Source organism: Rhinopithecus bieti, unplaced genomic scaffold (assembly GCF_001698545.2).
Source record: "Rhinopithecus bieti isolate Rb0 unplaced genomic scaffold, ASM169854v2 scaffold_16175, whole genome shotgun sequence".
Taxonomy (NCBI): domain Eukaryota; kingdom Metazoa; phylum Chordata; class Mammalia; order Primates; family Cercopithecidae; genus Rhinopithecus; species Rhinopithecus bieti.
Genome location: NW_016808491.1, coordinates 337,912 through 363,673, shown reverse-complemented (window position 1 = coordinate 363,673; position 25,762 = coordinate 337,912). Strand labels below are relative to the sequence as shown.

Here is a 25,762-nt window from a genome sequence, read left to right as displayed (position 1 = left end):
CTCACTCTATCGCCCAGGCTGGAGTGCAGTGGCCGGATCTCAGCTCACTGCAAGCTCCGCCTCCCGGGTTTACGCCATTCTCCTGCCTCAGCCTCCCGAGTAGCTGGGACTACAGGCGCCCGTCACCTCGCCCGGCTAGTTTTTTTTTGTATGTTTTAGTAGAGACGGGGTTTCACGGTGTTAGCCAGGATGGTCTCGATCTCCTGACCTCGCGATCCACCCGTCTCGGCCTCCCAAAGTGCTGGGATTACAGGCTTGAGCCACCGCTCCCCGCCAGTCAATTTCTTTCATAGGTATGTAGTTACTTAGGTTTTCTGTTTCTTTTATGTCATTTTGTCATGCATCAGCAGTTGACATCTGGTGGTATTAAAACACAGCAACAACAAACTCTAAAAGGTTCAGAACCTTGTAAAGAGAGAGATTACAAGGATTTTTGGGTAGATTGTTGTAACTGAAGTCAGGCGGAAGCTAACTAGGGACTCATTTCATTGCTAATTAGTTTTGTCATTTTTTGAAAAAGTGACATAATCCTTTCCTACCTTTTTTTTCTGTAAAGAAATTTTCTCAGACTTTTGAAAGAAAAGTATTTTCATGGACCTTCTTTGTGACTAGTGCTGGCTTAAATAATTTTTATTATAATGCTACTTAAATACATGTAAACATAAAATTTATAGTTCTGATATAGCTATAAATCAAAATATACTTACAAATTCAACTTAAGTCTGTCAAACCAGATAAGATCAAATTAACAACATTAATTTATAGGGAACCAGACTTGAGACAGTGTCTTCCTACTATTACAATACCAATGGCCATGTACTATAAATAAGAGCATGGGTTCTAGAGTAAGACTTAAGTTCACATATCGGCTCTGCCATTTACTTTGTGCAAGTGATTTATTTATTTATAAAACGAGGATAATTTAACTAACTTAGTCAAATTAGAATTATTGATAATAATTAGGATTCTTGGTGTGACAGGCCCTAACAGTGCTTGGCAAATAAGAATTGTCTAAAAAATATTAGCTTTAGTTGTAAGTATTGTTGTGTTATTGTTCTTCTGAAACCTAATGATTAATTTTGGGTTTAATGTAGACAGTCTGATTTGATATTTAATGTGCTTCTGAGTTTGGCTTTCATAATGTACATGCTAATACATAGAATGTCTACTTGCCTAAGTTCATAGCTTTGCTAACGTGTATTATACTTAATCTAAACTCTACCAGCTAGAACTCCGTGAATTTCAGGGTTTTTTGGTTTTTGTTTTTGTAGAAACAGGGTCTTACTGTCTTGCCTAGGCTGGTCTCAAACCCCTGGGCTCAAATGATCCTCTGCCTTGGCCTCCCAAAGTGCTAGGATTGATTACAGGCATGAGCCACTGCACCTGGCCTGAATTTCAGTTTTTAATCAGGTGTCACTTGATAACGCTGTAAGTGTCTTATCCAAACATTGCCCATGTCAGATATGGGAAAATGCCACCTGAAGTTATTTTTTAATTCTTGAAAATGTAGAAGCAGCATTGTTTTTCAGCATAGAGGTTATCATTGACTACTGATGGGAATCAGTAGATTTTAAAAACTTTATTCTCAGAATTTTGAAAATACCTTGGTTGTCTTGTTGTTGATTTCAATTTGTATGAAACTTACAATATATTGAAGTATAGTGATAACTGTTCTTTTGACTCAATATATTTAGTTGCCTTATTATATCAGCTAATTATGTTCTCAAAACTACTAGTCAACATGGTTGCCAGGTTGAAATATATTAATAGTAATTCTGGAAAAATATTTTCATTTTATGGTACTCAAAGTTTAAGAGCCTCTCCATGAGATTGGCAATGGATTTAAGAATGTAATAAAAGCAACTTAATGTTTACTATCTTTTGATCTTTTTTTTTTTTTTGACAGAGTCTCGCTCTGTCGCCCAGGCTGGAGTGCAATGGCACGATCTTGGCTCACTGCAAGCTCTGCCTCCTGGGTTCACGCTGTTCTCCTGCCTCAGCCTCCCAAGTAGCTAAGACTACAGGTGCCCGCCACCACGCCCGGCTAATTTTTTGTATATTTAGTAGGGGTGGGTTTCACCGTGTTAGCCAGGGTGGTCTCAATCTCCTGACCTCGTAATCTGCCTGTCTCAGCCTCCCAAAGTGCTGGGATTACAGGCGTGAGCCACGCTCCCGGCCTACCTTTTGATTCTTAAAGGTTAGTGAATATTAATAAAATTAAATGTATAATCTTTAATAAAATTTATAATTTTATCCACTTTGTCTTTTATTTTCACTTTAGCATTTGATTATTATAGCTATGAGGGCCTTCAGCCAAGGTACTATTGTATAGTAGCTTCTACCTGGTTAATAGGTTCTTTAAGAGTTCTACGTGCCTTTACAATTTGGTGCCTTGATTCTGCCACTTTTTTACATTTTTAGACTGTTCCAACATCTTCATTCAAATATTGTGCCATAAATTGCATGCCTGTAGTCCCAGCTACTGGGGAGGCTAAGGCAGGATAATTGCTTGAGCCTGGGTGTTCAAGAACACAGTGAACTGCATTTCAGCCTGGGCAGTGGAGTGAGACCCTGCCTCAAAAAAATATTGTGCCGTAATGTATATGATTTTCTATGGACATGTAGTATTTATTTCAACTCCTTTTCTTTTCTCATTGCCCTACGACACTTAAAAGTAGTATATTACTGGCCAGGCGCGGTGGCTCAAGCCTGTAATCCCAGCACTTTGGGAGGCCGAGACGGGCGGATCACAAGGTCAGGAGATCAAGACCATCCTGGCTAACACGGTGAAACCCCGTCTCTACTAAAAAATACAAAAAGAAACCTAGCCGGGCGAGGTGGCAGGCGCCTGTAGTCCCAGCTACTCCGGAGGCTGAGGCAGGAGAATAACGTGAACCTGGGAGGCGGAGCTTGCAGTGAGCTGAGATCCGGCCACTGTACTCCAGCCTGGGCAACAGAGCAAGACTCCGTCTCAAAAAAAACAAAACAAAAACAAACAAACAAACAAAAAAGTAGTATATTACTCCACCGTCACATTATGTTATTTTTATGATGTCAAATCAGGATGCCTTTTGTTTTAAAATTATTAGTGCAAAAGATAAATGTTTTATTTATATGTGCTAAGATGAATACAGCATGAACAGGTTTTCTAACAAATTGGAAGTTGAGTGATGTCACTTAAGGTGGGCCCTAATGTGAGGCAAAGGGGTGTTGAAATTACATGGCAGTACATGACTATATGGTTATTTAGATGATTAATAATATGCTTGTATTAATTATTTTTTATTACAATAAAAATGAAAAGTGGTAAAAATATTATGACGTAGAATTAAGGACCTTCCAAGAATTTATTTTTGGAGTCTAATCTGAGTAACAATTGTACCAGAGTATGGTGCAGAGTAAATGAAGGATTATACTCTAAGGTATCAAAAATCAGGGAGGAGTGTATTATTTTTCATGTATTAATTAGTAATTGAGTTCAGCTATATGTAACAAACAATTCCCCAGCTCCATAAGACAGGGTGAAACAAAACAAAACAAACAAAAACCAGAGAAAACTCGAACAACAGTGGCTTAAACAAGACCAGGAGTACATCTTTCCCTTATGAATAATAAGGATCCCTGAAGCAGGCAGTTCAGAGCTGATGTTGTGGCTCAATGGTGTCACCAGGGAATGAAGCTCTTTCTTGATGTTCTCTGCCATTCTTAAGTTCTTCTTTATGCTCCCAGGAGGCCTCTGTAGCTCCGGTCATCCTATCTTTTTCCACTTGGAAAGAAAGGGAAAGAACTAAGGGGAAAAGGTAAAAACCAGACAAATCTTTGTTTCAAGGGCTTTCCCAAAACCCCACCCAGTGACTTCCATATAGGAGCTGATCATAATCTGGAAGGAAACAACTATGAGCACCATAATCCTGAATAAAAATCCCTAAAGTCTAAAATCCTGAAAATCAATCCTGAAAGATCAAAATCCCAAAATGCAGTTCTGGAAAAAATTTAAAAGATACTTATTTTACATTTTAAAAGGGACTTATTTGAGAAACATAAAAACACGGCAGAACACTTCATAGGTCACTTTATAAAATAAGATAGGCAATATTAGCATACAAATTTTTATAAACAGAAACACGCAGGTATACTAATGACAGTTGCATGGGTCTAACAGTTATGAGCAGATGAACCATGTTCATGAAGGAGTAGCTTTTACAACTGAGGTCATCTGAAATACTGTGACGGACAACCTAAGTCTTTTGATGAGATCCATCAAAACTGTGATGGGTCACCACTGCATATGCAGTTACCTAAAGAGAAAATTCTTGAGAAATTTTATTTTTCACAATGCAGATGTATGAAAGGACATCTCTTCATTTATTAAGGACATTTCAGTGCTTTTATGTACACGCACGATGCTTATACACAAAGTCAACATTGTGGTAATGTACCTTTTTGGAGTCAAATTTGCAAAAAGTACATAAAATAAATTAGAACTCTGTGAGTCTTCCCAATGTTCATACCTCCAGTTTTGGAAATGGTAAGATTAAATACATAGCATAGCACGTTGTAAGAGAAATAATGCTTGACCCAGCATGGTGGCTCAAGCCTGAAATCCCAGCACTTTGGGAGGCTGAGGTAGATCGCTTGAACTCAGGAGTCCAAGACCAGCCTCGGCAACATGGCAAAACCCCATCTCTACAAACAAAAAATTTAATACAAAAATTAGCCAGGCATGGTGGTGCGCACCTGTGGTCCCAGCTACTAGGGAGGCTGAGGTGGGAGGGTTACTGGAGCCTGGGGGGCAGAGGTTTCAGTGAGCTGTGATCTCACCACTGCATTCCAGCCTGGGCAGCAGAGCAAGACCCTGTCTCAAAAGAAAAAAAAGAAAAAAAAAATAGGGCTGCCGATTTAAGAGTAGGAAAACTAAAAAAAAAATAAAAAAAAAATAAAAAAAAATTGACATATGAAAATGTGTGTTACAGGGATATATTATGGCAGTTGCATGGAGGTAGTTTGTAAGAACTGGCCGACTTTCATGATTATTAACTATATTTTGAAGTCTTGCATCTTGACAAATAGCTGCTTTTTTTCTTTTAGGACATGGCTGTCATTGGAGAATACATTCATGTTCCTTCTACATGTGGTACTGTTCTTTTTGAAATTCTTGTATGATTCCATATACAACAACATGAGCATTGCCTATTAAATTTCCCCGTTTTCTGTGCCATGCTTCTGTATTGTGGGTAGGTGGAAATCCATTCTACGTGTACTCCATACACAGACCACAAATTTGGCGGAAGCAATACTGGTGATGGAACAGCAACACCATTGCATTAAGTGTCTTCTTATCCTATTGTGCACATAATTATTTTTGAACTAGCTGGTACTTTGCTGGCTTCTTTGGGCAATATGGCTTTAATTCATTAAAAGCTTCTGGAATGTCATCTGCTGAAAGGAATGCCAGTGCAGGCAAACGAAGCTTTTAACTGAAGTTTGTATCGTTGCCATATCATTGTAGCCAATCCGCTCATCTGAATTTCCTGCCAAATGCATTAGGCTGAATGGGAAACACAAACTATTGGTAACACTTTTAAATTCACTTTTAGAATTCTTTTTTTTTTTTTTGAGACAAGTTTCACTCTAGTCGCCCAGGCTGGTGTACAGTGGCATGATCTTGGCTCACTGCAACCTCCGCCTCCCAAGTAGCTGAGATCACAGTCGTGCCCCTCCATGCCTGGCTAATTTTGTTTTGTATTTTTAGTAGAAACGAGGTTTCACCACGTTGGCTGTTGGCTGGGCTGGTCTCAAATCCCTGACCTCAAGTGATCCGCCCACTTCGGCCCCTCAAAGTGCTGGGACTGCAGGCATGAGCCACTGCACCTGGCCCAAATAAGCATTTATTAAGTGCTTTACTTTTTCTTGTCATTAATATATAATTGAGTGGATAAGTTCTAGAATTTTCAGATCTAACAGGGACATGAATTGTATATGGCTGATAAACAGTGGGAACGATTTTGAAAGTGCAATTTCTTAGCTAAAGTGAAGCATGTACTAGTTCTTCTATGTTAGATTTAGTGGTAAATATAAGAAACCTATATTCTTTGACAGTCAAATCACTGGTCAAGATTAGTTCACCATTTAAAGTTTTTTGTTTGTTTGTTTAACACTGAGGAACCTCAGTATCAACAAGTATCTTTGGTTCAGAAGGTCACTGAGCTTGTTGAATTCTTTTTATTCTCTGCTGAAGGGTGTTTTTGAATGGAAGCATGGTGCTATACGTGAAGGGGCAGAAGTCTTACACTATTGAATAATTTGACCGGGAAATTTCTTGTACTTTTGGCCTGTGTTTTCACTTCTGTGATCTTTGAAACACTTGCTGCACTTGTATTTGGAGAGTGGTTGTGGTCTACAAATTTTGTAAGTATATACTATCCATCTGAAGGTGCTTATCGCTTGGCTGCTGCAGTTAAGCAATTTTCTGCTTGTGCAGCACCAATAATAATTAGCATTTAAACTTTTATCTTTCACCATTTAGTAACCTTGTATATTTAACTTATCACAGCCCTTTTGCAAGGGAACATTTTGTAGTCTCTTCTGTTGTGTTGTAAGGAATTCAGTAAGAAGGAATGATACTTGGCTTTGCCAGTACCAAATCTGTATTAGTCAAGATTCTCCAGAGAGACAGAACTAATAGAATATGCATATATACCTGAGAGGGGATTTATTAGGGGAACTGGCTCATGCAATTATGTAGCTGAAAAGTCTTACAACAGGCTGTCTGCTAGCTGGAGACCCTGGGATGCTGGTATAGTGGTTCAGTCCAAATCCAAAGGCCTCAGAACCAGGGAAGCTGATGATGTGACTCTCAGCCTGAGGCTGAAAGGCCGGGACCTGGCAACTGCTGGCATAAGTCCCAGAGTCCAAAGACTGGAGGCCTCTAGTTCTGATGTCCAAGGCAGCGAAAGAGAAGCCTGTGCTAGCTCCGAGAGAGAGAACAATTCACCTTCTGTATTTGTTCTCTCTGGGGCCCCAGCTGATTAGATGGTGCCCGCCAACATTCAGGCGAGATCTTCACATAATCCACTCAGACTCACACACTAATCTCTCCTGGAAACACCCTTACAGACACATGCCCAAATAATGCTTTACTAGGTTTCTAAGTCTTCCTTAATCCAGTCAAATTGACACCTAAATTTAAGTCTACAAGTTCACCCCATGTCAGTTTATCACTCATATGCATTTCCCTAAACCATACTTAATTTCCAAATAAAGACAATAACAAGGTAGTAGTTCCACCTAACATGATGATTGTGATTTTGGGGATGTTAGACTTTAGGGATTTTGATCTTTCGGGATTTCAACATTTGGCATTCAGAATTTTGTCTTCCAGGATTATGATCCAGATCCCTTCCATTTACATGTCCTTGACCATGACTGTGTCATAGAGCCATCCTTGCTCCAGGAGAAGCTGGGAAAAATACTTTAGTGAGCACACTGCTGCCTCAACAAATTTGGACTCTCTGTGAGGACTAAGAGAGAACGGACACTGGGTAGACAAATTAGTAGTCTCTGCCACACCAATTAAATATTAATAGCTATGTTAAGTTCAAAACAGACTGGGGTGCAGTAACTCATGCCTGTAATCCCTGAGCTTTGGGAGGCTGAGACAGGAGAATTGCTTGAGCCCAGTTCAAGACCAGCTTGGGCTACCTAGGGACACCCCGTCCCTACCAAAAAAAAAAAAAAAAAAGTCAAAAAAAAACCATTCTACATTTCTACTTTAACCAAAGTTATAGGAAAGAAACATAAATAAGTCTAAATTTCTAGAGTATGAAGGAAATGTAAGATCATGTAGTCCTGGCATTTTAGGCTTAGAGATAATTAGTGCCTTGTCTGAGACCGCAGGGAGCAGTTCCAGGCTTGGGATTTCATGTCCCTGAGTCCCATGCCAGTCACTGTTCTTTCCGTTTACTTGGCTGCTTCATGAACTCTGGGTGCTCATCTGTCACTCTTCTGCATATACAAGGTGGCTGGGTTTTGGTTACACTATCTGGGAGAAAATCGTCTAATCCCTTGAATGATTATAATAAAAGTGATCCAAGGAAAATTTATGTGTCTTACTTGAGAGTCTTATACGTTCACTTTGTAAGTGTTGATGGTGCTGGCAGTATGTAAACATTCATTCATTCTTCATTCATTTATTCGACAACAACTGCATACTAGACAATAGGTTATAATGTCCCAAGAACCTTATGAATTTCCATATCCCCAAGTAAGTCCTCACTGAGTGAATAATTAAGTCATAGTTTCTGCCTTCAGGAAATTCTTAGGTCTGAGAGACAGACAAGCAAATCAATGATAATAGTACAGCAAAGACAAATCCCTTGAGATGATACAGGCATGGGTGAAGGGAAACTAAATAAATCTCTGATGCAGAAAGGGGGTCTGGAAAGATGCCAGTAGGAGGTAGCCCCAGGTTCAGTTTTGAAGGGGCTGGCCAGGTGAGGAAAGAGAAGGGCAGCGTATCAAGCAGAAGAATGAGTTTCTCACCAGTAGGGAGTTTAGAGAAGAGGGGACCACAAGAAGTATGGGAAGAGGCCATGGTCATAGGAAATGAGGCTTGAGAGGTGGCCATGGCCACATCAACAGAGACCTTAATAGTATGTTAAAGGATTTGAACCTACCTAACCTCCCTGACAGGGTGCCATGGAGTCAGGTCAGGGAATGGCTCAGGTGTCTGTCCACTTTTGTGTAACCACCTGACATTGTGGTTAGACCATGGTGCCTGAGTGCAGTGACCTCTTGTCACCCACAGCTGCAGATAGCCAGGGCCAATAAAATCACACTAAAGATTCCTGTGCCTCCCTGCCCAGTGCTCCCAGGACCCACCTCTTGGCAGAGCCTTACTAACCTTTACAGCCCCTTGCAGACTCCACATGTCACCTTTCAGTTTCCTACCCATCATGTTGTCCTCACTCTTCAGGGACTCCTAATAAGGGCTTCTTTTTGTCTCCTGCCTAATAAGGAATGGTTTGCTTCTATTTGATGGTTGATTATGCTTGGCTTTACAGGACCCTCAGATGGTGGAAAACACCAGACATACTTTGTAACCTCTAACGGTGGGAAGAAAGGCAATATTTCAGGAATTGTAGACAGCCAGGAGACAGGAAGCCTGATCCTAAGAGTGATTAGAGCAGGGCCTCCCGCCTCCCCATCCTTGCTTCTTCAGTCTGCAGCCTGCTCCTCCAGCAGGTCTTCTCCCGGTCTGTTCTCCCTTCTCTGCTGAATACTTTTCTTTCCCATTTCTCAAATCGAGCTCCTGATCCTCTCCTTGGACTCCTAGTTGCGTTATCTCCTGGTGCCCAGCAGAGGACTGGCGTCCTTTCTCTGACCTCCATCCTAAGATGGATCCAAACCTCCTTTGTTGGCTCTGCCTCTAGTAGCAAAATTTCTGACGTCAAAGGGTGTCATTGGAGCTGCATCCTCTTGGTTAATGCAAGTAATAGACACAATTTTATTATTGAGGGACCATCTGAACCTCTCTGTCGGTGACTTTGGAAGTAAAATGTACCATGGAAAAGCTCATATCTTTATTGCTTGTTTCTTTTTCTTTCTCTCCTTTTTTTCCCCGCTTAGGCAGGAATTATTACAACAATAAAGAAAACTAACAAAATTTTTCTCCAAATCCCACAACCATAAGTCATCAGCTGTTTTTACTTTTCCTGGTATTCTCTTCCAGTCCCTGCTCATCTACAGCGACATTAACTAGATTCAGTTTTGAAGTGCATTTCTTTTTTATGCCAAATGGTCGTATTTGGAACAGACTGAAGTAATCGAGCTATAGGAATATCTTGGGTAATAATGGCTTCTTCTTTTGATTATTTCCCTTTAGGAGTGACACTGCTGATCCTGTAACATGGAGGATTGTCTTCATACCTCATCTGAGAATCTGTCCAAATTGGTCAGCTGGGCCCACAGCCATGGGACTATTTGCAGCCTCATTCCAAACCTGAAACACTTGCTTTCTGAAGGTTCCCATGGGAACCTGACAGCAATGTGGGGCTGTAGTGCTGGCCATGCTTATCACTGGCCGCTAACAGCTACTTGCAGAGCTGGGTCCCAAGAGAGGGTCTGTTTCCAGGATAACAGAAGTTTTAACTCTGATAGTCCCAGTATAATCGGGGTGCCCTCTGAGACACAGACTAGCCCTGTTGAAAGGTACCCTGGGAGACCAGTGAAAACAAAGCTAGACTGTAACCGGACCAGAGACTCTTGTGACTTCTCCTATTGTAGTGAGCCCTCTGAACTGGATGAAACTGTTGAAGAATATGAAGATGAGAACACCCTGTTTGACATGGTTTGTGAGTCTTCTGTTACAGATGAGGATAGTGACTTTGAACCCCAAACCCAAAGGCCTCAAAGCGTTGGTCGCAAAAGACCTGGGGTAGTCCCATCTTCCCTCCATTCAAGCTCCCAGGTGCAGATGGTTGACGAATGCAGCAATGATGTCATCATCAAGAAAATCAAACAAGAAATCCCTGAAGATTATTACATTGTGGCAAATGCAGAACTGACAGGAGGAGTGGATGGACCAGCCCTGTCCTTGACGCAGATGGCAAAACCCAAGCCTCAGACTCACGCTGGTCCCTCCTGTGTAGGGTCTGCTAAACTGATTCCCCATGTCACATCCGCCATCAGCACGGAGCTAGACCCACACGGTATGTCTGCATCCCCCTCTGTGATCTCCAGACCAGTTGTCCAGAAGACTGCTAGGGTATCTCTGGCTTCACCAAACAGAGGCCCCCCTGGTGGTACCCATGGCACCAACCAACAGGTGGCCATGCAGATGCCTGTGAGCACATCCCATCCTAACAAACAGATCAGTATCCCCTTGTCTGCCCTGCAGCTGCCTGGACAGGATGAACAAGTTGCCTCTGAAGAGTTCCTGTCCCATCTGCCCAGCCAGGTCTCCTCCTGTGAGGTAGCCCTTTCTCCCTCAGTTAACACAGAGCCAGAAGTGAGCTCCAGTCAGCAGCAGCCCCCAGTCGCTCCAGCCATAACCACTGAGGCCACAGCACAGTGCATACCAGGTATGGCATATGAGGCGACAGCGAGTCCCTCATCCACGCACGCCAGAATTCTGCGCCGTCAGCACTTCTAAAACCATTCACTCAGTTTGCTAGAATTCACTCCTTTGTTAGTCATGGAAAGATAGAAACAATGACTGTTATGTCCAGGTGATACTATAAAGGAAATTCATAAGAATTAAGGCCATAACCAGTTGACGTACCTTAGGGCTGAGAGGACAGCTGTAAGATTGTTCTGTTGATACTGTAGCGTTAGATTTAAGGTTGATACCTGTCAGCTGAATTTTTATATAGTAAAGTTATTTTGAAAGTTTTAAAATACGTTTTCTATCAGTAGCAAGGTGTTTAGTTGTTGTTTGAAGCCAAAATGATGTTGAGTAAGGCATATCTTGACAATAGACCTAATGCTTTTCCATTATTATTTATTTGACTGAGCCAACTTGACATTGCTATTCATTTTAGTTGGTGTGGTAGTTCATAAGTTTTTTAAAAAGCGATAGACATTTCTAAAAGAGGTATTTGATCTTTTCTCTTAAAATTTAAAAGAATACGGAAACTTGGATTTCTGGAATCTGTGAGCCTAACTGGAATGGATTGAGAGGAGAGTGAAATAATTGTACGAGGCCCTTGCACCTGTAATTCTAATGTTCTAATGTTCTTTAATTCTGACATTCAATATTTATTTAATCTGGGCCATTAGTATATAAAGGGGTTGGGTCTCATGCTTTTGGCTTCATGACTCAAATCTAGTAGGTTAGAATAGAAACGTGGACAAGGACAAACAAATGTGCAGAAATCTGTGGCATGTTTTAGTTTATTTCAGCCCGTCTCACAAACGTTGTGTATTTTGGGAAATGCTTCCTAGAAGCCTGAGGCACCTGTGCCTTTATCCTGAAACTTCCTTGGATTAAGTTGCTTTACAAACTTTTTCTCCGATTTTAGTATCAACCTTAAGATTCCCAAAGAAGACCTTCAGTTTATGATTTTTGTGAAGACATAGTCATGGTGTTATTAAGAAGATATTCACTGAAAATATTTCTGTCCTGATTGAAGATCATGCTTTTCAGTTTATTCACTTTTCTCTTTTTTAGATAATAGTTTTATTGAGATATCGTTCACGTATCATAAAATTCACTCTTTTAAAGTGTACAATTCAGTGGGTTTTGGTGTATTCATAGCGTTGTTACAACCATCACCATTATCTAATTTCAGAATATTTTCATCACCCCAAAAAGAAACCCCATACCCTTTAACAGTCACTTTTTCCCTCCTCCTAGTTCCTGGCAACCACTAATCTACTTTCTGTCTATGGATTTTCCTCTTCTATATGTTTCATATATGTGGAATCATATATTATGTGGTCTTTTGTGACCGCCCTCTTACACTTAGCATAATGTTTTCAAGGTTAATCCATGTTGTAGCATTTCTTTCCTTTTTATTGCCAAATAATATTTTATTGTATGACTAGACCATATTTTATTTTTTCTTTCATCAGTTGATGGACATTTGGGTTGTGTTCATCCTTTGGCTGTTATGAATAATGCTGCTGTGAACATTCGTAAACAGGTTTTTGTGTGAGTGTGTATATTTATCTTGCTTGGGTAACTACCTAGGAGTGGAATTGCTGGATCCTGTGATAACTTTATATTTAACTTTTTGAGGAGCTGCCAAAGTGTTTTCCCAAGCAGCTTCATCATTGTACAGCCTCACTAGTAATCTATAAAGGTTCTTATTGCTCCACATTGTCACCAACACTTGTTATTTTTCATGTTTAAAAAAATAATAAATATCCTATTGGGTGTGTGAAGTAGTATCTTATTGGGGTTTTGATTTGCATTACCCTAGTGACTAATGGTATTGAAATTTTTTTTCATGTGCTTGTTGGCCATTTGTGTATTTTCTTTTGAGAAATATCTACTCAAATCTTTTGCCCATTTTAAAATTGCCTTCCTATTGGTGAGTTTTTGGAGTTCTTTATGTATTCTGAATATGAGATCCTTATCAGGTGTATAATTTGCAAATATTTTCTCCTATACCATGGATAAGTCCTTTCCTTTCTTTCTTTTAGAAAATATTTTAATGAATTATACTTTGATCATTGAATAGCAGTGTGGTCCTTGGCTAATCTCATCATGAGAGAAAATGTTATCGTTATTAGGCTGGTGAAAGTCTTTGTTCTAGGAAATCTCTTACTATATGTAGGATATAAGTAGTACCTTTTCACTTAAATTGTTATGAAGCTGGTTCTAGTTTATTTATTTGTTTGAGCCCTCCTGACTTTTTTAAAATTATTATTTTAATAGGGTGGAATTCAGAAATGTATTTTGCCAAGTGATCCAGTGTGCCCAGTTTGGTGAGAGTATTAGTTGTGTTGCACACCTTTTCACTAACTCATTCCTGCAAAGCAAGATGCAAGACTTTTCTGCATCTGCCTCATGGATAGTAAATGAGGCACTGAGGCGCTTTGCTAAACCATATATGAATATATTACTGTCTCATTATTTTGGGAAAGAAATTCAGCCTATTTGAAAAAAAATACTAATCCATTTATTATTGCGTATATTACATTCTCTTAGATTTTTTTCTTCCCTCATGGAAATTGCACTTCTTATATTAGCTGTAAAAAGCAGGCATGCCCAAGGAGAGCACATAATATGCACAGTCATAAATTGTGATTTGGCTTTACTCTCAGAGGAGGATTAGTTTGACTTGGAGGTGAACCTTTAAGAAAAACAGTATGAAGACTGGTTATGACGATTTTCCAAGGATGGTCCTCATGTTTTGATCCATTGTTCTGAGGAAGGATATCCTATTGCTAAGATGTCATTAACTTTAGAGAAATACTATTTGAACTGGAAACAGCAGTGGGACAAATAAAACTCAGACTCACATTTTTCTTTTGAGTGAACTGTATAAAGTTAACATAAAATTTACTTTTTACTCTAGTACCTAATTAGATTCTGTGTTCTAAAGTTTTATTTATGTATTTGTGTTTGCATGTTTATTTATAGTAGGTAATCTTCTTTCTAAACATAGATTTTTAAAAATTTAGAATCTAGCATACCCAGATTTATGTGAATGACTTTGTTACAAATGGACCTTACATAGTTAATATGTAAAGCGTACTTGGGACTAAGCAAAGAAGACAGGTTCTGAAAGCTAAGTCAGGCTCTTTTAAAATGGATGCTCTGTACTGGGTCTTTATCAAATCATTGCAGAAATACTGCATATCTTTAGATAATATTTTTAAAATAAATAATTTGACAAATCACTATTGAGTCAGCCAGAAACAAAGAGAAGTTGTTCCATTTTGTTCGGTTTTACTGTTGCCATTTAAATTTGATTCTCGTAGTGGAAAATCATCCCTACTTCTGTTCAGAGCTGAACTCATAAAATTATAAAATGTTAATCAAGGTATAGATAAAATCATTAATTTTCATGTCAGTCCTGCCATACTGCTCAATCCAAATCTTAGCAAACAATGAGTAAAGAGGGCATCTATTATTAGAAGAATTATTGACTACCTACTAGTAGCTTGGATTCCATTAATTTTTGAGGTTTTATGTAAATTTGGGGCATTTGTCATAATGACATTTAAATCTCGATTGCATCATGAGTTAGGGTTTTATGTGTATATTATATTTCTTCAATATACTCAAACACACATAGCTTCTTTTATGATTTTGTGCAAGGATCCCTTTTATTAATCAGCTCTTTTCCGAGAAGTTCTGTGGTATAAGCAATCGATTTTTGCATATCAAATTTGTATGTATATATATTTTTTCTTTTAAAAAATATGTATTTATCTTTTTCTATAGCTTCATATGGATTCTGCGTATATTAGAAATAGTAACTCATAATCTGTCATGTATATTGGAAATACATTTCCCAAGTAACTCAGTCTCTCATGTGTATTGGAACTACATTTTCCACTTTACCATTAGCTTTTAATTTTGTTGATGACCTTTTTTGAGGTATGAATTTTCTTAATTTTTATGAAGGCGATTATTTCAGCATCTATCAGTCAATCAATCTTTTCTGTCTTTGGTATTTTGCTTAGGAAGTCCTTTCCATACATTGGGATCACATAAATATTTCTGTGTATTTCCCTCTTGTTCTTTTATGGTTTTCTTTCTCTCTCCTCTCCTCTCCCTTTCTTTTTTTAACATTTGACTTTACAATTAGAATACGTTTTGGGGTAGAACCTCATGTTACTATTTTTGCAGATAGATGTCTCAGCTTCATTTGTTGAATAATTCTCATTCTCCACTGAATTGATTCATATACCACATTTTTGTTTATTATTGGGTCTCTTTATTTTCAGTTCTGTTTTTATTGATCTCTTCATTTTTTTCTTCTAATTTTTACTGTTTGAGTATTTATTTGTATAAATTTATGATGATTGTATTTTATACAAAAAATACATTCAGAAAGAGAAATGTAGTCTAAATCACTTAATATGCTTTTGAAAATTACTCATGTAAAATTGAGTTCAGTGAGCTTTTAAAAATTGATTAAGGTATATATTACTGCCAGTTATTTGGTCTGTGTTGACACAATAGATAATGGTTTCTCTTGTCAGAAGCAGAAAATCTGAGTTAAGATCAGTTAAAGGAGAGAATTAACTGCCTTATAGCCCAAGGACAGATTTTCAAACCAACTTGCACCCGGGCTCAGACAGTATCAAAAATTTCCCTCTTGCCATTTGCCACCTTGCCTTCCTCAATATTAGATTCACCCGTTATACCTGATCCCTGCATGGACCCAAGATGGTTGTGCTGCTGGTTTCTTGTCCAGCAGTAGACAGAACCTGTGTCACAGCATTCCCAGTCACCCCTAAACCACTCATAGGGGGATCAGGCCCCCACCCTGGAAATGGTATTGAGACCAAGCCTACACAAACAACGTAGCTGAGTGTGGGCGAGGGGTGGAAGTATTCTTCCAAGAACATTCTAGGTATTATTCTTGAGAGGGGCAGTAAACCAGAGATTCCTACTACTGTTTATGGGAGGTTTGTTTTGTTTTCTTTTGAGCATTTAGTTTTTTTTTATGTGGGCAGATAGGAAGAGTTGTTACGTGTTTTATTTAAAGGCAGCGAATATTGGAAAAGTGTTCTAAGTGTGGAAATATGTATAAATATGTGTGCTTATGTATACATACACATGTATATATATACATGGACACATACTTTATATATTTCTTTATTCCGTGAGAAATATATGCCTCTTAAGAAACAAGACTAACTGGGCACAGTGGCTCACGCCTGTAATGGCAACACTTTGGGAGGCCAAGGCGGACAGATGACCTGAGGTCAGGAGTTCGAGACCAGCCTGGCCAACATGGTGAAATCCCATCTCTTCTAATTTCTGTGGGTACATAGTAGGTGTATATATTTATGGGGTACATGAGATGTTTTGATACAGGCATGCAATGTGTAATAATCACATCACGGAGAAGGAGGTATTCAGCCCCTCAAGCATTTATCCTTTGTTACAGACCATCCAATTATACTCCTCTAGTCATTTAAAAATGTACAATTAAGTTATTATTGACTACAGTCACCTCTTGTGCTATCCCAACTCTTTACTACTCAAGTAATGAGCAAAAAATGTGACAGTGTAACTGCCACACCTTTCCTTTCCTAAGCCTGATACTGTCAGGGAAGAGTTGAGTCTGGTCTGATTTCAGACATGACCAAGGAAACCAAGTCTTCCAGTGAGTCCCTTCACCTCACCTTGGTGGCGTTCTTGGGTGGCTGCACGTTCTCTGAGATCTCAGCTCGCCAGTTCCTAACAGGATTGTGGCAGAGGATAAATGGGATAACTAGAGTTGAAAGGTATCAGGCCTGTGAGCAGGGTTCAGTGTTCCTTCCCTTCCCCTTTAGTGTACGATTTCCTACACGTGGGGAAGATTCCCCCCAAAGATCACTTCCAAGATTCGCTTCCTGGATGAGTGAGGGAAATAAGGCTCCAAACTTTCCTGTTAATCTCCGCTCCTGCTCCCCGAGCTGGCCCTGGGCACTGAGGACTTGGGGAAGGCCGGGCAGACACAGCATTTTTGGTCTTTCCTCGTGGCCTCCTGAAACTCTGTGTTTCTAATGCGCTCCCAGGTAATGCTGTTGGTGATATTGGTCCACGGATCATATTTTAGTAGACACATGGGTGTAACTACATGAAACTAGAATCTAGTTCTCACAGAGTATTGAGCACAATCTAATGATTATGATGAAAATAAAAATATTAATAAAGGTGGCTATTATCCATTTATTGAATGTTTATCATATGTCAGGTACTCTCTTTAGTGCTTTACCTACATTTTTGCATTTGGTCCTCACAATAACCCTGACAGGCAGACATTATCATTACTTTACAAATGAGGAAACTGAGTTTCAGAGAAGTGAAATGACTTAACTAAGGTCTCAAGGCCAGAGTAAGGAATCTACTCAAATACATTTGATTCTGTTCATCTCTGAGAGATCTGAGAAAAAAATAAAAATAAACACATCAGACTCTAAGCTCCGGGTGGCCAGGCTCCACTCTCCGAGTGGCCAAGAGACCAAGAGAAAGCAGAGAGAGTGGGATATGAACGGCAGTAAGAGTGGTTTGTTCTCACCTGCTGAATGGTTCGGCAGCTCAGGGGAACATAGACATCTCTGAAGACCTAAGCCATGTCTCAGGACACTTTCAGATCTTACTCACCATCCACATGTGAGATCTAGAGGACAAAGGACTATCATAGGCAAGTGACAACTCAGCCCTCTAATCTTTCAGAGGATCAGATAGAGTGGCATAGTCCAAAGAACAGCTCTTATTTCAACTAAAGGGAGGAGAAACAGCGATAGCCCTGAAAAAGCTACCTAACAAACAAAAAACGAATCTATAACCAAAGATGACAGCTTCTGTTCAGCACCCACTAGTTCTGTGGAATGAGCTCCTATGCTTCCTATGAAGGGTGGAGGAAAGGATTCAGTGACACAGTACATAGCTGTCACTGAAGCAGCACATATAGTATTCTCTGGCATTGGCAGGTGCATGTTGCATGTTTATTGAATGAATCTCTCTGGGAAAAAAAAAAAAAAGAAATGCAGAATCTCAGGCTCCATCCCAGACCCACAAAATCATCATCTGCATTTAAAAAGATCTCCAGGTGACTTTGTATATGCATTAGAGCTTAAGAAGCAGAGATCTAGGAAATTCGGGGTTACAGGCTACGTTGTCATTTCATCTGGCCACCCAGTAACGTTGAGCACTCTTCCTGTCTGTTGAGCACTCTTCCTGTCTATGTGAGAGAATTCCCTCCTTTGTGCATCTGTACCTCCCCATAGGAGATGCCAGAAACTTGCTTTCCAGGTTTACATTTCAGCAAGGGCAGTCCTGTGACCTTAGGCTTTGCCAGTCAAATACATCCACATCAGACTGGGGGATCTCGGGGTTGCAAATTAAAACAACAAGGTACTATCTTACTCCCGTCAGAAAGGCAAAAAAAACCAAACCAAAACAAAAAACACTTAACTATCCCAAGTGTTATTGAAGGTATGAGAAAATGGGGACATGCTGGTAGAAATACAAATTGGTACAAGTACTTTGGAGAGCAATTTACAATATCTAATAAAGTTTAAAGTGTGCGTATCATACAACCTTGGAATTCAATTTTTAAATGCCTTAGACTTTCTCATAGTATATAAAAGGAGATATGTATGGGGTCTACAGTGTGACTTCTTGATAACAGGAGAAAAAAAATCAGTTAACAACCTTAGTGTCTATCAGTAGAGAAATAGATAAATACATTGTGATATATTTTTCAGTGGACTAGACGAATCAGCCAGATGTACACTTATTAATGTAGATAAATCTTGGAAGACAAAGTTGCAGAACATTATTACATATTAGAATAATACCATACCTGTTTAAAGCACGTGAGCATTACGATGTAGTGTGTGTTGCACATACACACACACTTAAACATGGACTGGAAGGAGACACTCCAGATACACAGTAGTGGTTTTCTTTGAGGAAGGGGTGATGGAAACAGGTACATGGGAAACGAACTGAATCTATAATTTTTAAAAATACGTATGTAACATATATAGTGAAATACGAACATTTATTAAATCTGAGTGGTGGGCACTCAATACTCTGGGAGGCTGAGGTGGGAGGATCACTTGAGCCCAGGAGTTCAAGGCTGCAGTGAGCTATGGTTGTGTCACTGCACACCAGCCTAAGCAACAGCAAGACCCAGTCTCTTAAAAAAAAAAAAAAATTCTGAGTGATGGGAACATGAGTTTATGTTAACAGGAGGCAACCTTAGCACAGTGCTTCAGGGTTGAACTTTTTTTTTTTTCACACAACAGCCTGGATTCATATCCCAGCCCTGCTCCCTTCTTTTCTGGGTTACTTTAGCAAGTTACTTAACCTTTCTGTGGCTTAGTTTTCTCATCTGTAAGATAAAGATGATAATAAAGCAATCCTATAGGGTTGATATATATATAGATAAAGTTGAGCTATACAAAGCCCTCTGGTTCATGGTAAACATACTCTAGCTGGTATTCCATATACTTTTGGATGTTTAAAATGTGATTACTTTTAAAATAGATCATGAAGCATAAATAAAATTGTGGAATATTTACAAAGGCATTGTAACATTATTGCTATTACTGAATATGGAATATTTTTGTTAGAAAGCAAACGTTACTACCACTGTCTTCTAGTGTATTTGTTTATGGACAAGGAATTTGAGAATTATCCTCACAAATTTTAACACTTTGGGTTTTCTCCTTACGATTGTGATGAGATGCTGTAATGGGAAAGTTTTTTTGAAGCTCTTCTGTTGGAATAAATAGAAAACACAAAAATGTCTATTATCTATGCAGTACTTTTGTTCCAGGATCAACATTGCCTGAGTTCCACAAAGTGAGAGGTGGTTTCCTTTATTTTACTGATGGAAATGACACACAAAGAAGGTAGATGGTTTGGTTGAAGTTATGACGGGTGAGAGGGAACCTGGCCCCCTCCTTGTGAACCGAGAGGGACAGGGTTGGTGACCCGTACCGTGCTCCTTGCCCTTGCCTTTGCCTGTGTTGGTACGGGAGTAGTCTAAACTGCTGACTGCTTCCCCTTCCTCTCCTTTTATGTCACATCATGCTGATCACTTATCCAAAGTCGAGACTGCTAGGTTATATCCTAAAGAGGTCATTTATTTTAAAATGAGAATCAAAAGGACCTAGAGTTTAACAGAAGGATTGACTGTTTCAGGAGCAGAGAGACGTGTCTCTTAGTCTTTTTTCTATTAAGTATCTGCACAAGTCACTTGCACTTCAGTTTATCAAACCTGTTTTCAGGATCAAAGACTGGTGGAGATAAAGAGAAGAATATTAAATTTCCTGCCTCGAGGATATCATTGTTTATAAAGGAGGCAGACAAACCAACAACTTCAAGTGTATAAGAAGGAGGTGTATAAAATATAGCTGCAGATATATGAAGAGTGGTTAACTCAGCCTCAGGGAACACATGGAAGGCTATTTCAGGTAGAAGGAATAATGTGAGCAAAGATGGTAGAGAAGCAAGGAGTTGACTGTAGCTTGAGAATATATCTCAGTGGAGTCAGGAGAGTTGCTGCTGGAAAGATGGGCCGGAAAGCCACCTGTGAAAGGCTGTGTATATGATGTCACAGTGTCCTCCGTGCAACTCAGGGGGACATAGTTCATTATCTTAGAAGATCACACTGATAGTATTGGGGAAGTAGGGGCTGGGACAGGAGGGCTGTTTTATAGGGTGACTGTAATCCAGGTGGGAGATGGCAGTAAGTACACACATGAGATAACAGTGAAGGCATTGGAGAGCAGGAGACAGGTTGGTGTTTTAGGAGTTAAAATACAGAACTTGGTGACCTGTGAGTGTTTTGCCTCTTAGAGTCTCTGTTGTCACCCACATATTCCCTGTCCAAAGGCACAACACTATTTTAAGTAATACCAAAAGGTCTTCAGGGCACAAAGATCTGCAGTGAAGTCATAGTGTTAAGTCCTCTATATGTAGGATAAAGCAGTTTGAAGAGTTCCAAAGCATGTAATGATCATCTCTTCATCCAACAAATACCCATTGGAAGCCCACAAAGTGCCAAGTTCAGGTTGGGTACTTTGGATACAGCAACAAACAGAGAAAAAACATGGTTCCTGTTCTCATGCTGCCTACATTCTAATGAAGGGAAGACATCTCAAACATCCCTAGTTTGAAAACAAAACAAAACAAAACTTTTAAATATTTCCAGAACCAAGATGCTGTTAATCAAGTTGTAAATGATTTTGTAAGACTAAATTTGTTGCCTTTAGATAACACATTTATCAAGGATGATGTATGAATAACAGTGGTTAAATGAACAATTAAGCCACTGTGATAAATGAGAGGCAAGTCTTTCTTAGGTGGAAATCAAAAGTGTAGAGGCTAACCCATCCCATGTCATAATTTATTTGAAACACTTTCTACTCAGCTAAAAATAACAAGCCTAGCTGTATTAAAATTGTAATATTGCTTATTTTTGTGGACTAGTGACCTTCTTTCAGAACTAAATGTATAATTGTTTACTACTATCTGAAAGGCCAAAGTAGAAAAGCTAATTGCTCTGTATTGTACAAATGCATAATTTTCTGAGAAATTATGTTTCAGTAGCTTTTTAAAATGCTTGCAAATCGTATTTTAGTATCATTTGTATTAGTATTTCACACACACACACACACACACAAAATCTTCCCAATTGGCTTTTTATTTCTTCAAGGGCATTTTCATATTATACCAATGAAATAAAAACTATGTTATTGAGATGTATTTAAAGTTTGCATGTGTGTGATTGAGACTTCCAAATATGCGAAATATACCCAAATGCAACAAACTAGCAATAAACATCAGAATATAATTTCCTTTCAATGAATTGGATTTGACTACGACTGTGAGGATGCCAGGAACCACTTCAGAATTGAAGAGGTGTTGACCTTTCTAGCTTGGTATCTATTCCTTGAGGTCTGAAAAGATGAAATAATGTGCAACCTCAGGGCAAACAAGTCAGTGTCAGGGCACTGAGGCCTTAGCTACAGCATCCCATGAATTCAAACGTTATTTCCGTGTCTGTTTTCATTAGCAAAGCTACAGCCCCCTTCTCCCCACAGGTAGAGCTGCCTGACCATCTTGGGTCTCAGCAGGAGTGGGCAGAATGCAGGTTATCCACTTGATTTTAGGTCCAGCAAGAGCTTCTCTTTCAATATAGATCGTATTTATGTAACTAATGGCTTGTGTCCCCAAAAGAGTGTATTGGAACCAGAAGTATTTTTATTTTATTATTATTATTCTTTTGAGACCGTCTCACTGTGTCGCCCAGACTGGAATGCAGTGGCGTGATCTCAACTCACTGCAACCCCCGCCTCCCAGGTTCAAGCAATTCTCACACCTCAGCGTGCTAAGTAGCTGGGATTACAGGTGTGCGCCACAATATCTGACTAATTTTTGTATTTTTAGTGGAGACAGGGTTTCACCATGTTGGCCAGTCTGGTCTCGAACTCCTGACCTCAAGTGATCCACCCGCTTTGGCCCCCCAAAGTGCTGGGATTACAGGCATGAGCCACCGCGCCTGGCCCAGAAGTATTTTTAGAGCATGACAAAAATGAAAAAATATGCTTTATGGCTTCAAGGCTATTTTAAACTTTAGGTAAGAACAGTGATCAGATTTATAATCAAGTAAATCTGATATAATGATTGATGCACCTTAGTTGGCTTATTGACTGTTATGATACACATATCAGTCTGCTTTTTTAGTACTGCCTTAAAATCGATAGGATTGCTTTCTTAGACCCAAAGAAAGCATTTTCATTGCCTTTTTCAATTTTCTTTATTTTTATCATGGTAATACATATATATGGCAATCAATAAAATAATATTCCTGAATAGTAACAATGTCCCGCCTTAGTTTTCATCCCAATGCCAGCTCTTCAAAGGAAACTTGTTTTCGATTCCTCCAAAAATCTGAACAAATGCATATACCTCTGTTTCTTGATTTATTCACTTAATAAAATATCCATAGACTCTTTGTTACGAAAGATGAGGATTTAACTCATTTTCATTAACTTTCCAATTTGATTGTTGGGTTATTAAAAAACATAAGTAAGTAATAGAAGAAGTTAAAATAATGAAAGAGGAAATAAATATATTTTCTCCACCTAAGGATGAGGATATTAGGGATATCAGTGTCCCTATTCTTTCCACTGTTCTCTCCTCCCTGCTCCTGCTTCTCACAATCTTCTTATCATCACAAGTTTGTTAATATTTTTACTTTCTGTAACTAAGCCGTTTCTGCTTTATCCATAGGTTGATTCTAAATATTCAGAACCAGTAACACCTTTTATGCTATTTTCACACACAGTGTAAATATTGTTCCTAGCTATTCTTACTCTAAGATTGCATTTCTTTTCATCCCGATGAATTTCACAAGCTCTGGTGCACTCAAAGAAGAATGTTTCTAAGGGTTGTTGGGTGGATAAATGACTTAATCCATGTAAAGGGCTTAGAACAATTTCTGGCACAGAGAGTAAGTCTTCAATAAGCCCGTCCCAGCATTATTAGTAGTACTGTATTTCATTGCATCTGAAATGTTACTGACTAGAAGCAGTATTATTATGTTCCGCAAAGAAAGAAAAGCATGCTACCAATTAAACTGTCATCCCCAGGAATTTAGAGACAAATCTCAGAATTATTAAAATGTGCAGAAGTATATCTTAGAATCAGTGAAATATATTCTTGTTTTGTTACTGTGTGTGTGTGTGTGTGTGTGTGTGTGTGTGTGTGTGTGTGTGTGTGTTTTCCTAAAGCTTTTGGTGGCCTTTCTTGACAAGAGAGCAGTGTGCCTTCACCATATTTGTTTGCCCATGAGATTCCCATGCTAGTTTCCTGCTACAGTTTGGACTGGTTGATTTACCCTAAATCTAAGTTGATCCCCCCCACCATGAGGTTTCCCCTGGGTTGATCCACTGTTCTCCTAACTTCACGTTTCCTCCTTTTTTCCCCTTGTTTTGGTGGAATCCATCAAATAATTTCCCAAGAATGGATTGGTAGGAAGTAACTTTTGGAGTCCTTAATTGCTGAAAATTTCTTTCCTCTAATATGACTTAAAAAAAAAAATACAGATGAGGTCTCCGATGAGGTCTCCCTATGTTGCCCAGGCAAGTTTTAAACTCTTAGGCTCAAGCAGTTCTCCCACCTCGGCCTCCCAGAGTGCTAGGATTACAGGCATGAGCCACTGTGCCCAGCTCTCTAATATGAAAGAGATCCTCAATACTTGTTCCTTTGGCAAGGGTTATAGCTACAAAACTCCCAAATCTTTTGAGAATTTTAATTAGAAATTTTAAAAGGTGATCTTCTGTTCTTGAGTGATCGTTTCCTTCAGTTTTCTGTTCCTTTTCCCTCATTTTCTCTGATTCTGCCAGTTTTCTTGTGATGCCTTGTCTACTTGTTTGTTCGTATTTAAGAATGCAGGACAGGCTGGTACGGTGGCTCATGCCTGTAATCCCAGCACTTTGGGAGGCTGGGGCAGGCGGATCACCTGAGGTCAGGAGTTAAAGACTAGCCTGACCAACATGGAGAAACCCCATCTCTAAAATACAAAATTAGTTGGGCATGGTGGTGCATGCCTGTAATCCCAGCTACTAGGGAGGCTGAGGCAGGAGAATCGCTTGAACCCGGGAGGTGGAAGTTGCGGTGAGCCGAGATTTCTCTGGCCTGAGCAACAAGCGTGAAACTCCGTCTCAAAAAAAAAGAAAAAAGGCCGGGCGCGGTGGCTCAAGCCTGTAATCCCAGGCACTTTGGACCGAGACGGGCGAGATCTACGAGGTCAGGAGAGATTGGAGGACCATTCCTGGCTAACAGTGCAACCGTGTCTTACTAAAAATACAAAAAAAACGTAGCGCTGAGGTGGCAGGCGCCTGTAGTGGCAGCTACTCGGGATACTGAGGCAGGAGAGATGGCGATAACACCCGGGAGGCGGAGCTTGCAGTGGAGCTGAGGATCCGGCGCCTGCACTCAGGGCGTCCCCGACAGAGAGCGAGACGCTGTCCAGTCTGTTCTCAAAAATAACACGTTAAAATAGAAGGCGTGACGAACCTCACAGTACGACAGCGAAATAAATAAATAAATAAAAGAAAAAAGAGAAAAAAAAAAGAATGCAGAACAGAAATCTGGTGTGGGTTTCTGCTGCAGTTGTGTAAATAGGTTTTTGTCCCACTAGGCCTGAATGTAGGATGGGATATGTTGATTGGCAGGGCTCCCTTTCCAGAGCAGGTAGAGAGCTGGCACTTGGTCAGCAGGCCTCCATTGACAGGGCTCAGATACCAGTACCCAAGTTAGAGGTCTTGGCTCTCCCATGTGATGGGTACCATTTCCTTAGCAAAGTTGTTTCTGATTTTTTTTCTGGAAAGGAGCTGGGGTAGGATAGTGGGGAGTAGGGATGTACTGGCTGGTACAGCCAATATAAGTTTTTCATTAGTCTCCTGGGTTCAGATCCGCTTGTTACTGCCACCCTCTCTTACCAGTTGTCCCTCAGCCCGGAGCCTTTCCAAGGTTCCAGCAGATGACTGGCTTCCACCTTGGATGCAGCCCCTGCATAGTGTGATCTGGTCCCTCATACTGCCATGTGTGGTCCCCTGACCATTG

At 39.7% G+C, this 25,762-nt stretch overlaps 1 protein-coding gene across 2 annotated transcripts in view; it reads left to right on the top strand.

Moving 5' to 3' along the window:
* KIAA1958 (KIAA1958 ortholog) overlaps window positions 1-25,762 on the top strand; it is a 185,974-nt gene that overhangs the window by 84,002 nt on the left and 76,210 nt on the right. For both annotated transcript variants that reach the window (XM_017886748.1, XM_017886749.1), the window contains exon 2: window positions 9,884-11,081. In XM_017886748.1, the coding sequence (XP_017742237.1) occupies window positions 9,908-11,081 (1,174 nt within the window). In that variant the 5' untranslated portion in view covers window positions 9,884-9,907. The remainder of the gene's footprint in view (window positions 1-9,883; window positions 11,082-25,762) is intronic.